Consider the following 14,602-nt stretch of genomic DNA (forward strand, 5'->3'; position numbering starts at 1 on the left):
AGTGATAGGACACTTGTGCTTTACAAAAGGAAACTGTAATAAAATTAATTAAAAAAACATGTAAAAATTTTTTGTGGGTGTGTTTCATACTTAAATTTAGTAACAATTATTACATAACATACATTTTCTCAAAATATTAAAATATTAATTTAATAAAAATACAATTGTTTAGAACGGAGCAAAAAATGGCTCACATAAGTGATGGGACACTTACTTTTCCATCAAATATTTATCCAAACATTTTACTTTTTAAAAGGTTTTAATATTTTGTTGGATATCCTTTTACTTTTAAAACATGATTTAATCTTCTTGGGATGGTTTCGACTTTTTTTTTTTTTTTTTTTTTTTTTTTTAATTTTTGGAATGATTTTACCCCATTCTGCTTGAAGCACCGATTTTAATTGTTGTTTTGAAGAAATGGTGTGTTTGCGAATTCTTGATTCCAATTCTTGCCAATAGTCTGCATGGGACTTAAGTCTGGAGATTGTGGTGGTGTTTTTATTATTTCAGGACAGTTATACAGCAGCCAGAGTCTAATGTTCAAAGCAGTGTGCGTGGGGTCATTGTCCTGGTAGAATTTAAAATCGTTAGGAAGGTTCAATTTTCGCGCTGAAGATTTCAAATTTTGATTTAAAATGTCATTATACTGTCAATAAAAAAAAAAAAGAGTACCAACTCCAGCGGACGACATACACCCTCATACAATAACTCCTCCTCCACCATGTTTTACTGTTGGCACCAAGTTCTGTTTTCGAAATTCTTCCCTGGGTTTTCTTCACACCAAGATTCTACTGTCAGAACCAAATATATTAAATTTACTCTCATCAGGAAATATAACTTCATTCCAGTAATCAGAATTCTTATTTATGTTGGATTTTGTGAAAGCCAGTCTGAGTTTTCTTTTCTTTTCACTTACGAAGAATTTTTTCCTGGCTGCTCTACCGTGATATCCAGCAGATCGAATTACTCTTCTAATAGTCTGAGGTTTAACAATTACTCCATATAATGCTTGTAAATCAGCAGTAACTTTAGAAGCACTCATTCTTGGATTTTTTTTAATATTTCGAACGATAATTCACTTTATTCCATTGGATAGCTTTGATGGTTGGTCGGGTCTTCTTTTATCCTGAATCATATGATTATTTTTATATCGTTTAATGATATTGTAAACTGTTGAATGACTCAAGTTAACTGTTTCAGGAGTTTCACTAATAGATTTTTCACGTTCAATATGCAAATTAATAACTAATTTTCGAATTTCACGCAAAGTTTCTTTTCGTGTAGCATTCATGGCTGCACAGAGCTAAAAAACACAAAAATTCCAAAACAAACTGGAGAGAAATACTGCAGACGATTTTATAAATTATTGCCAATTGCTTTCGAGTAAAAATAAAAACCCCAAAAAATATTTTTATTGTAGTACGTAGTAGTATCTAATGGTGTCCCATCACTTATGTGAGCCACTTTTTGCTCCGTTTTAAACAATTATATTTTTATTAAATTACTATTTTAATATTTTGAGAAAATGTATGTTATGTAATAATTGTTACTAAATTTAAGTATGAAACACACCCACAAAAAATTTTTACATATTTTTTTAATTAATTTTATTACAGTTTCCTTTTGTAAAGCACAAGTGTCCCATCACTTTTTTGAGACACTGTATGTTATTTTCATCACTTAATATCGGTAAATATTTATGGCTTTACATATAGGTATGTTCCAGTTTTTATATCTATTAGGCTATTCTTTAAACATCAAAGAGTACTGATTTATTCTTTAAAGGCTTTACGGGGTGTTTATAAAGTCCCGGACCCATTTTGATGTTTAACAACTTATAAAATAATGAAGATATAAACAAACTTATAGCATTTATTGATGGAATAACTTATATATATTCCTTTTCAGGTTTGAATATCTTTACTTTTGCAAATATCGTCTGCGCGTGAGGTTAATTTCAGATAATTTCATTTTCCAGTCTAAATATCTGTACTTTTTTAAATATCGTCTGCTTATTAATTGCATTTTTCTCTCTTTTGTTTTTGGCAACTATTGCAATGTTATGGACTTTTTCCTTTGGGGATTTGTAAAGGACAACGTTTACAGGAGGAGAGTATCGAACATTGATGACCTAAAAGCCAGAATTAAACCGCAATAGCCTCTATGGATGCCGACATGCTTGCCGGTGCCTGGCGTGAAATTGAATATCGATTTGATATTCTCCGTGCGACGAAGGAGGCACACGTGGAAGTTCATTGACAAGGGTCATGAAACGTTTTGAGTCTATCTAACCATTTATGTTATTAATTTTAATCTATCTTTATTATTTTATGAGTTATTAAACATCCAAATGGGTCTGGGACTTTATAAATACCCTGTATTTTCAGTCCAAAGGGCTTTGTTCCTGAAGGACTTTTGTTTTCGTTTTGCGATTTTGCGATTTTGTGATTCACTATAAATGTCCGTTTCACTTTTCAAACTGTTGCCACCAAATGTTAGAGTCCAGCATTATATTTGAAGAAATTAAATAATGAAAAATCTGCATAACTGTATGTATATTTCTCGCATTGTGATAAAAGAACGGTACATAGAGCCATCGAATTTTGAATGACGTAATCCTCCTTACGAACATGGGCATGTAGAAGATCAAATTTGATGTTTGGAATTTGTTTTATGATCGATTTCATATTTTGTAAAATTTTAACGAATTTTTGATTAACAAACTCAAGAATTTCAAAGCGAGCAATGGCAACACTCTACGGGGAAAAAGAAAACATTTTTATCTCCAGCGCGCGGAACTGTGTGTCGGAAATTCTAAAAATATGCTCATTTTAAAATTATTTTGTGACATTGCTATCGAACTGAATTTTATGGTTTAAGTGCAAAGAACGTGATATTTAAAAAATAAAGGTAAGACACAAAACGTTAAAAAAAAACGCTCCTTTGAACATTATTTAAAATCAGAAACTTTTCCGATTTTTTTATAGAATTTGAATCGTATAGAGATTTGTTTTTGCAGCCTATCCTTATGTAGGGAAGTTGTCCAGTAAGACTGGACGAGGCACTCTTCTGTTATCAGGACGAATGCAGAAGTGTATGCATGCATGCATGTATTGTGTGACAGTTCTGTATCTATGCATGTAATTTACTGGACCAATTGACAAAATTCAACTTGCGCTTAGCGCTACTTAGGATATGTATTAGATTTATATATAGCATTGCTATAATATAGGTATTTTGACACAAAACCAGACTTTTTCTGACATGACATGCCAATGTTTTTCCATATTATAATTCTACGACTCAAATTAAACCAAACTGTCAAATTTTGTAAAAATCGCACGAGTGGTTTTTAAAACATTAGCTCTCAAAATTTTAGCTCCTCGGTGTTAATTGACTTTGGTATATATTTATTAATCTCTCTTTTTTAATTAAACTTATTTGATTCTTCTTTTCACATGTCGAAATTTAGGTTCATTCCAAATAAAACACGCCCCCTTTTTATGATTTTTTCTTAAAATTTGTATTATTATAATTTTTAAAAATCTTTCGAAAAAAAAATTCGAATTATAAGCTATGAAATGTTACCATCATTTTAAAGTAGATGTATTTCTAAGTTTACCTGCAAAAAATTAAAATTTTTATTCAAAATTTCCAAAAATATACATGAATTTATATATTGGCGCATTCTGAAATTTGGCGTATTTATTGAAAGCGGTAATAACATCAAATGTGGGTTAGGCACTTTGTTAAAAATTATATGAAAGTAGGAACAAAGTTTTTCCCTCAAGCACAATGTAAAAAGGAAAATAGGTTGCCATATATTAAGAAGTTCGCCAGAGAAATAATTTTGGCGCAATCTGAAAAAAATGCGGAAAGACAAATTTTGAATTTCTTCGTAAATTTCGCACCAAGTCAGAAAATAGTACATTATTCCAGTACGTTTCGGGTGTATTTGTCATTGATTTTGCGAATGAAAGCTACGCTTTCTGTTTATCTCACTAACAAAAAACTTTTTACGGGCAGAACTTCCATGTAATCCATCTTCTCTGAGAGCTCATCGGACAGTTTCAGGTGAAATTGACTTTCAGGTGAAATTGACCGAGCTCATCGGACAGTTTCAGGTGAACACTTTGCATTAAATTCTGCAGAAACATTTATAGCCCTCAAACGTAGGTTTTTCCCAACTTTTCTAATAATAAATCTTTCATCACGTTTAGATAACTTTCTTGGTCGACCTTTTCTTACATTGTTTTCAATCCGGTTTTCTTCTTTAAAGCGTTTTATCACATACTTCACTGTAGAATGGAATAAATTAATTAATTTAGCGACATTTCGAATTGATTGAACACTACTATGGTGAAAAATTATCAATTTTCGAATACTGTTTGTAATTTCTTTACGACTGCGATCTATTTTTCAATAATATATAGAATATTATGAAATAAACTATAAAAAATAAAGCAAACGATTTTTTTAAATGCCACCACAATGCAAAAATTAAAAAAGCGGCAAACGATAATTCTAATTTTAATTTTATCCAAAAATATTTCAGTATACGAAGACTTTAGTCAGATAAAATGTTTGTCATTTTTTGATTATTAATTTCTTAAAAATAAAGTTTCGCTATATTAAAAAAATATTTCATGTAATTTTGTTACGAATAGATTATAGATCTTATTATTAAAATCTCATTCAGAGAGTTTACTTTTAATTAATGGATAGAGCCTTATTTCAATAAAAATCATAATGAAAAACATTGTAAAAATAAACATCAAGCGAACTTTCTCAGTTTTAGACAATTCAATTTAAATGAAGTTTAACGAAAGTAGCAGACGATTACACGGCGAAGGTAAAAATTTACTCTTACAAACATTTAAAAAAAAGAAAGAAAGAAATTTTTAAAAAAAGTTAAAAATTTGAATAATATCTGTAATTAAAAAAATAGCTTTTCATATAGTATTAATAAATATTTATTACGCATCATCGAGAGAAAAAATTCATATATTAATCCTTTTTAAAAATTTATTTGAAACTTAAGGTTAAAAATAGCTGTGGCAATTCACTGTAACAAAATCCATAAACCACATTTGGCGTTATTATCGCTCAAGAAAAAAAAGATGCCAAATTTCAAAGCGCGAAAATATGTAAATTCGTGTATATCTTAGAAAATTTTAAATAAAAAACTCTAATTTTTTGCAGGTATGCTTAAAAGTACACCTACTTTAAGATGATGGTAAAAATTTTATAGGTTATAATTCAAAATTTTTTCGAAAAATTTATAAAAATTATTTAAAAATTAAAATTTGAAAAATAAAACACAAAAAATGAGTGAATTTGTTTTGGAATGAACCTAAATTTCGAAATGTAAAAGGAAAAATCAAAAACGTTTAATAAAAAAAAAGATATTAATAAATGTATGCCAAATTCAATTAACATTGAGGAGCTAAAATTTTAAGAGCTAATTTTTTAAAAACTACTCGTACGATTTTTACAAAACTTGGTATTCTGGCATTATTTGAGTCGTAGACTTGAAATATGTAAAAAAAATTGGTATGTTATTTCAGAAAAAGTCCTATTTTGTGTCAAAATACCTATGTTAGAATAGTGCTATATATAAATCTAATATATATCCTAATTCGCCCTTTCGAGACATGAAGAACGGAATTTGAATTTTGTCAATCGGCCCAGTGGGAACGGGAGAACTGTCTTTTTTTTTTTTTTTTTTTTTTTTTTTTTTTAGCAGTGTACGTATGTGTACACATACATGTATATGCACATACATACATTTCTCAATCGGGTACCAATAAAAAAAGCGTACGCTAGACGGATTCTTGTAATCATTTTAGGGAAACAGAAACTTCATACGTAACTTGAAGGAAATAGTTGAGATGTTTCCTGCCTGTAAGCGAAATTATATCATTAAATTAAATACATCAACATAAGTAGTAAGACTTGAGGGTTTCTTAGAAACGTTTTATGGAAATAGAAACTTAAGTCAAAAGTAAACGAAAATTTGAAGATAAGAGGAAAGAGTTGAAACATTTCATGCTTAAACGGAATTACAACGCTAAATTTAATATAACACGGATATTCTTCGGAGAATAGCCAAGAAAGAAAGAAATCTCGCTAAAAAATACGGGCTTAATTATTTGAGCGGGATGTTCTCTGAGTTTGCAGATGTCAAGACATAAATAAGAGTGGAACGGATAGTTGTTTATACGAGTAAATTAACTACTTATTAACGACAGATGAAGCTAAGGTCCGAGCAAGTGCTGGGTAGATCACTATTTTAGGGATGAGATGTTAAATAAGGAGCTATATTGAAATGTCGTTGGTAAACAGTATAAATTTCTTTGAAATAAAAACAAAAATTTCAAATATATTTTTTCTTTGAAAGATGATTTTTGTATAATTATTGATTAACTCATTGTTACTGAATGCATAAGACAAGAGAGAGAGAGATCCCTTGCAAATGGAATTTTAAAGTTCATAATATTTTCGAATAAAAATAATATACGAATAAATCTAACCTGCACATGGTTTTCCACCGTTTACTTCAATAACGTCAGATGTTGGTACAGCAAACCACGAAGAGCAAGGTACTAAAATTAAAGCGAAAATAAATACAGTTTTCATTATTGTAGAAATAAAAAATACAATACAACACTAGGTGAAAAACCTGAAGAACTTATGAGGTGTTTAGAAAGTTTTTCTTTTTTATAGCATAATAACATCTTTTGGACTATGCCCGAATGAGACGACAATGATTTAGCAAGTTTGAAGAAGATATCGTAATTTAAGTCACCAAATGACAACACTGTTATCAGATTTCGTACATTTTCATCAATAACTGTTTATTTTAAAATTTTGCATAATGCTACTGATATTGGACAGATAAAAAAAATTTTGAAACACGCTTCGAACATGCGCAGTATTTCTGTTTACCTTGCCCCACTTGTCTTTTTCTGACATCATCACCGAAACGGTTGGGTTGCTAGAAAAATTACTTATGATTAGTTTTCACCAAATTTCAAAATAATTTTTCCCTTCATTCTTAACAATTTCAAAAAATCCTAGATAAAATTTACTACAGGAAATTAAAGGTCTCAATTCGGAGGTACATAGGCAAACACTATTAAATTTTTATATTATTTGAAAGAAAGTCGTAATAGATTTCTTATGGCAACCCCAACGGCTTTACCGCAGAATTCAAATCTATTCACGATTGTTGTGTCTGTTAAACGCTTAAGTGGGTGTAGGATACATTCTCAGTTTTATGTATATTTCATAATTCTTTAACAACATTTTTGATTTCAGAGGTAAAATATGGAGCTTAATGACTCATTTACAGAAGTAAGAAGGCTTGTTATTATTATATGCAGTGATAAATTCAGTTATTGAAGTCAAATTTAAATAGGATGCTTGTTATAAAATCTGTATCTCAGATTTCGGAATACGTTTTTAAATATACTTTTATGATTTTGTGTTTCTGTGTGAAAAGATATTATTTATTTCCTCTTTAAGTATGTGAGAGTTGTTTATGTATTTTAATAGAAGAATTTTTATGTCTAAATATAGGGAGTTTAAGTCATTTAAATTCTGTAAACATATAGATCCGGCAAGTATTGCGTTTAATAATTAATGTACAATGCTGAAGAACATATCCTGTTATATAGCTGAACATTTTCCCTTCCACTTTTCTAGTATTAATATCGTTTGAAATATATGAATAATCACAGCAATCATGTTTAAAACTTGCATTCTAAGAAAATCTTAAATGTCTTCCTAAGTGGAAGTAAAATGAAAAATATTTCGGCCATTACTTCGAAAGTAAAGGTTTTTTAAATCGTCAATTTATTCATAGCCAGTGGCAAAGAAATTTACAATTTTTTTTTTTTTTTTTTTTTTTTGTAAGCTTCAAGAAATCTTTAGGTATGTTTACATTTTTTGCTTTCAAAACATTTATTTTCAGATTTAAGTCTACCTACACAATCAGAAGTTTCCCTCCCCCCATTTTTTAAAGCTAATTCTTGTTATTTTCAAAGCAAAATATATTTTTAGTGATTCAAATGTACTGAACTTTTGAAAGATTTATTTCACTTCTCAATTTATAATAACAATTTAATTGTTTTAAAATTGCAAGTATCCTTATTGATTAAATTCTTTTCAGAGCAAAATGTATTTTTAACAATTCAAATTGCTTATATAAGAAATACAATTTTGGAGGCTAATTCTTTGACTTAGTAATTAATTAACAAGTCTCTGTGATGATTCTATGATTTTCTGCATTAATATGGTGTTTCTTTTCATATGATGCTGCTCATGAATTACAATAATTTCTGTCTACAATGGAAGTCTTCTGTTGGAAGGAAGCCTGAATCTTAGCCTTAAAATTATTCTGTTGTAAATAAATTTAAGTATAGAAAACTGAAAATTTTTTAATAAATTGGAGAAAAGTTAAAAGTCTGTCTAAAATTCTTTCTGTGAAGCATTAGCTATGGGGTGTTTGGGGGGAGCTACCTCTTCCCCCCCAAAAAAAAATTAGCATTGTGTACCTATCATGCTGGTCAAAGAGAAACCAAACACATGCCAAAACCCAACGATAACACCATCTAGGAATCAAAGCATTTGGCTGTGTGCATGTTTAATTTAACATATTTCATTTTGTGTTTACAATTAGTACACTCACCATATCATTTCATATATCATGAAATGGTTGCTGATGTTTTATATTCATAGAAATGGGAACGGAACATCCAGGACCTTATTTTCAGCTTTTTTAAGGAGCCTGTATTTCTTTATAGTCATATTTTTCCATCATAAAAACTGGAAAAGTGAATTTAAAAAACTTTTGAAAAAGGAGTATGTCAAGGGTCAAAACTAGCTTAGAAGGACCTTGGATGCATTCCTGTATCACTGAAAATAAATGTTTTGAGTTACAGGAAATGCCATTTGGTTATCCTTAACCCCCACATTTTCTTTCTCCAATTTAAGTAGCTGAATACTTTAAATTTGATTATAACTATGTAATCAATAAACTTTATTCATTTAATTATATTTTTTTAGAAGCTTATTCAAAGGACTAGAGCTAGAAAAGATTATGTTACAGAGTTGAAAAATGAAAGTCCAAGTGTGTCTTGTAAGAAGCGTCCTGCATTAACTGAAGAGCTTCAGCTACCAGATCAGAGTATGAATGAAAAAATAATATTAAAAGCCTTTTTGTTTTAGAAATTATCAATAAATAAACTTATAGGATTTTTAATACATTTAGATTCTTTTATAGTATAATGTGTGAGAAAATTTGGTAATTTTTAATGGAGATTTTGAATTATGTACAGATAAGGGTTATGTATATTTCATAAATTATTGCAACTTCAGAATACTGGGAATTAATAAAATGAAAATTATTTTTTCTGAGTGCAAAAGAAAAATATCCCAGTGAGGATATTTGCTGTGAAATAGTTATATCTTTTCTACAAGACTATTTGATGTTGAAATGGATATTAAATTGTAGTTCAAGAAATTACTTGCAGATTATCTGTTAAGACCAGTGCCTGATTGTGATGCATCTAATAATTATGAGTTTCCCATATCGTCAAAATCTATGTTTTGAGTAATTTTTATTTTTTTAAGGCCGATATACACAAACGGTACACACATATTACTCTATCATTATATAATCTCACTGCCACCTTCTGTGTACATCACTGCCAATCTAAAATGTATATTGATATGCTAAGTTGCACAATATGTTTTATTTGGCCAATGTTAAGGAATGTATCCTGGTGTAAAAAACAATTTATTTCAAATTATCTTGTATGCAGTTTTGCATTTAAACAATGCCATTAAGATATATGCATAAAAATTCAAAATTTCATTTTGAATGAATTTTTCAAAAAAATATCTATTTAAAGTATAATATAAATTAATGAATATATTTTGAGCATTCATGGATCAATAAATTTATCACTTATCAATGTATACTATCAGAAATATGCTTGTGCATTTTATATTTATGTAATTTGGCTAATCTTTGGAATATGGTAACAGGTAGTTTGGCGGTATATTGGTAAGGCGATAAAGGTTACTAACTAGGACTTTAGCAGTGTACAGGGATAAAGTCAAGAGTGTGCGCAATGGCATTTTTGTGCAATTCTCGTATGTTTTTTTAAGTGAAAATAGGGCGACGTGTACATGGATACCGTGTATGTGCAGTTCTTAAAAACGCGGTAAGCAGTGGGCAATTCTGCACTTTCTCCCAATTTCGCACCTAATCTTCATCATGATTAAGCACTTTTGTTCCATAAAAGTTCTAGCATGAGCGTAATTCGGCTAGCAGATTGTTGAGTAAAAAAAAAAATGGTCGCCAAAAATTCGCCAAGTTACCATAATCCGAAGATTAACCATGTAATTTTGATCTCTGGGAAATCATATAATTCTTATATAATCGGAAAAAAAGCATGAAAATATACGTATCTGGAAATATTTGAATTTAACAAACGTTCTCTATTCGTAAAAATATCTGGATCTGGAAATACATTTATACTAATGATAATCTTTATTATGCTCTGCTGGTAAGAAACTTAAGGCCACATACAATCCATCACTTGTATGTTGTACTCTTTTGCAGGAAAAATTTAAACATGTCCAAATTAATGAATATTAGCATATTGCTATCGTTGTCACTGCTGTAGGTATAAAATGAAACATATTTCAATACTCATCAAAATAAAAATTTTATTTTATAACTTGCTGTAATTATAAGCTTCTGTTTATTTTTTCTTTATTAAATTTCTGGTTTCCATTGTGGGTATGAATACTGCATCGAAAAGTGTAACATTATTAGGTACTATTCGGTTTTGAGGGCCGTAAAAAATCGCCAAACTATTGTTGATGCCAATGCTGCCAAAAACAATAGCGGCAACCCTAATAATTGTGGCAAGAAAAGAAGTATAATAGTAAATAACTATCTAAGATTGATGTTTTAATTTAGATGAAAGGTTAATTTTATATAATACTTTTTAATTATTATAATTTATATGAAAAAGGCTAAACATGACCGAATGGAAGCATAAGAGTAAATAACTATTTCAAATCATTATTATAATTTATATAAAAATTGCTAAACATAACTGAATGGATGCCTGCATCGCTATTTCGCTACCAACTTTTCGCTAAAGCATAATTTCATCTCGTTGGTTGTTCAAACGTAATTTTCTATAATGAATGATGCCTTTTCTTTAAAAATATTCAGAAGTGCAGAATCGCTCACTTATTTGTTTGCAGCTTTTTATAAAGGTAAAAGAAAATTGGATTTTTGTAAATTTTATTTTACTTTTTAAATGAAAATAGGTTGATGTGCACATAGGTAAAGTTAAGGGGGTTGTGCAGTGCCATTTTTGTGCAATTCTGGGATTTTTTTTTTTTTTTAAAGTGAAAATAGATCGATGTGCACATGTATACCGAGTATGTGCAATTCTTAAAAACGTGTCAAGCAGTGAGTGATTCTGCACTTTACCCAAAGTTCTATTGCCGACTTTATTAAATATCTGGTTCGTTATGGGCAATTTCCAAATTGTTAAATCCATAGGATATCAAAAAAAGGATTTAAAATCAAAAAAGGATTTAAAAATTAAACTAGTATTTCAATGGTGTCTTAAGAATTATAGAACTATATAAACTTATGCAATCTGAAACCAGTGCATACGCTAGATTTGGTGCGCTGTTAAATGGGCACGTTTGCTAGATCTGGCGCTTTTGCGCATACATTTTCGTTGCAATTTTTTTTACGGCCCTTAAAACAGAAGTGTACCCATTATTATGAATAAGAACATTAATTTTTCTTTGGATAGAAATGTTTATATATTGTTGTGTTCTACGGATTCATGGATTTGGAATTATTAATGTCAACCCTTGATAAAGAATGAAAACACAATTTATTAGCCAGTGTTACTCGGGACAGCTCCAAAAACATGTTTACAATTTACGACAAACACACTGAAACAATCGGCAGCATGGCCTTCTGGCTATAATGATGAACACAGCTTCACGGCAAAGCATTAGAGTACACGTATACTCAATACTCTCCACTTTACAACTCGTGATACACTTGACGATATACTCATCGATAGCTTCAATGATATATACTCTTGATGCACCAACTCGCAATACACTGATGATACTCTATGAAATACTCGATCAACTCGACACTAGACTGCTACTGCACATACAGGCAGGGTTTATATAGCTTTTGGCCTACTTTTGAGTACATTCTGTGCCAAACCTGTAAGAATTTGTTCCAGAATGTTCTGCATACAGCTGGCATATTACCAATTTTGTCACCAGATAGAAGATTTTGCTCTAAATATAGCAACCCTGCCTTCCCTTGCCATTTTCTGGCAACTCTAACCCCACCTCGCGAGGAAGCTATGTTACCGCGACTGGGCATTCTATAACAATATATAGGTTATGTTAAGAAATATAGAAATGTATATATGTTAGAAAATATAGATATGTACATATATGCTATGTTGCTTTAAAATTCTAGGGTTTTTTTTTTTTTTTTTTTTCCTTCTTCCAAAACAATGAGAACAAAAAAATAAATATTATCAATTAATTTTTGAAATTCTAATTTCAGCTTACCATGTGGTTTTAAGAAAATCTGTTGCTTTTCTCCTTGCTACTAATATTCACTTTTCTTCAGCACAAAAGCTATAAGGATTAACAATGCTGTTAGAACTTAGAAAATCGATGACTGGAACTATGTTAAACATGAAAAAAGAAATATAATTGTTATATATCTTAAGCTTTGATATCTATGCAATAATATAGTGAGATGACATAGAACATGAAGATATTGCTGGTAATCATTTTCATTTAGGCATAATTTCACTAAATATGAATTATTATAGTTATATAAGCAGCAGAGACAAAGTTAAATGTTCAACAGTTTCACATCTACAGTACTTCAAACGCAGAGGAAGAGCAGTATTAGACTGCTTCATAGATGGACTGAGAAAAGTGCAAGAAGTACGGTTATAAAAAATAATAGATTAAAACTGAAGTTATTGTTCCATTTTAATTTCTTTGGTTTTAATATTATGCTGTGAAAAACTTTTTACATTATGCAAGTACATGTATGATGAGCATTATAAGAGAATTATATGACAAAGATTAATTTTGAAGTGATGCAATTCTGAGAAAGCTTTATTATAAGCATCAGCGCCAGTTCTAGAACTGGTGGAGCCACAATGGGTGGCAAATACAGGGTGATTATAATTAAAGTTTAAGTTTCAAAACGCTATAAAAAAAGAACCACTGATGAAAATGATGTGAAATTTGAAAGGAATGTTATTGAAGAAGGCGGAAAGCGTATGGCAGAAGAAAAAATTTAGTTTCAAAAGTTAGCAATAAAGGCGCTGTAAGCGACAAAATCACAACGAGAAACGAGAAATGATTCGTAAAACAACGACTAAGGTGGAAGTTACACATTAAAACGCATTGACAAATTAGAATTGTTGAATAATTTTATTTGCATGACTGTACATATCACATCGAAAGGGACAAATCGGTTTTAAGAGTTTTGCAGCGACATACCGCATAAGAACCATTCATCAAAGAAGTTCGGAACTGTCGCGAGACTGGCGCAAAACATGTTCAATATGGTGTCCACCGTTGTGTGCAACAAGTTGAAAGCGACAAACGGCATGTTCCACAACAGATCGCAGTGTCTCCAGGGTGATGTTCAGAATGTGTTGCAAAATGTGTGCCTTTAATTCCGCTAAATTTGCAATTGGAGCACGGAACACAACATCCTTCAGATATCCCCCACAGCCAGAAATCACACGGAGTAAGATCAGGCGATCGGGACAGCCAGGCTGCAGGGAAATGACGGCTGATAATTCGAGCATTTCTGAAATGCCGCCTCAGCAGCTGCTTCACGGAATGTGCAATGTGCGGAGGAGCGCCATCTTGCATAAAAATGATTTCATCCACACATCCACGCTGTTGCAGAGCTGGAAAAGAGGTTGTGCAAAAGAGCCGCATACCTCTGACCAGTGACGGTTGCGGTAACAGGACCGGAAGTACCCGTCTGCTCGAAAAAATAAGGTTGTAGGATGAATGATGCCGTAAGCCACACCATACCGTGACCTTTTCAGGATGAAGTGGTACGGGGTGCGTTGCCAGTGGATTTTCTGTTGCCCATATTCGACAATTCTGGGTATTCACGTAACCTGTCAGATTGAAATGGGCTTCATCTGTCCACAAAATTTTCCACGGCCATTCGTTATCCACTTCCATGCGAGCCAGGAATTCTAACGCAAACGTCTCCCCTAGCTGTCAGGTCAGACAGAAGCAACTCCTGCAACCCCCAATTTTGTACGGATAACATTGCAAGATGTTACGTACAATTTCACAGCACCGTGCTCGTAGGCCTGTCCAATGTTCGTGCAATTCCTCGTGCATTGCACGGTTGCACACCACCGGTCAACCCCTCCTGTAATGCTGTGGCCACTTCTTCAACTACCGTCGAATGCACTCGTTTTCTCCCTCTACCAGATTGCACATCAAACGAACCTGTTGTTTCGAATTTTTGCAT

General features: G+C 31.2%; 2 protein-coding genes across 4 annotated transcripts in view; one reads left to right on the top strand and one right to left on the bottom strand.

The window, feature by feature from the left end:
• LOC118187617 (acyloxyacyl hydrolase-like) overlaps positions 1–6,697 on the bottom strand; it is a 111,733-nt gene extending 105,036 nt beyond the window's left edge. The window contains exon 1 of one of the 2 annotated variants that reach the window (XM_085823124.1): positions 6,534–6,697. In XM_085823124.1, coding sequence (XP_085679250.1) covers positions 6,534–6,639 — 106 coding nt within the window. In that variant the 5' untranslated portion in view covers positions 6,640–6,697. The remainder of the gene's footprint in view (positions 1–6,533) is intronic. The other variant, XM_085823126.1, reaches the window with a different exon arrangement.
• A 377-nt stretch (positions 6,698–7,074) lies between these two features.
• The window catches only part of LOC118201847 (uncharacterized), an 82,867-nt gene continuing 75,339 nt past the window's right edge, over positions 7,075–14,602 (top strand). The window contains exons 1-2 of one of the 2 annotated variants that reach the window (XM_035374007.2): positions 7,075–7,356; positions 9,070–9,190. In XM_035374007.2, the coding sequence (XP_035229898.1) occupies positions 7,330–7,356; positions 9,070–9,190 (148 nt within the window). In that variant the 5' untranslated portion in view covers positions 7,075–7,329. The remainder of the gene's footprint in view (positions 7,357–9,069; positions 9,191–14,602) is intronic. The other variant, XM_035374008.2, reaches the window with a different exon arrangement.

The sequence above is a fragment of the Stegodyphus dumicola genome, chromosome 1, assembly GCF_044657685.1.
Source record: "Stegodyphus dumicola isolate Sdum_Otavi_A_Nest chromosome 1, ASM4465768v1".
Lineage (NCBI taxonomy): Eukaryota > Metazoa > Arthropoda > Arachnida > Araneae > Eresidae > Stegodyphus > Stegodyphus dumicola.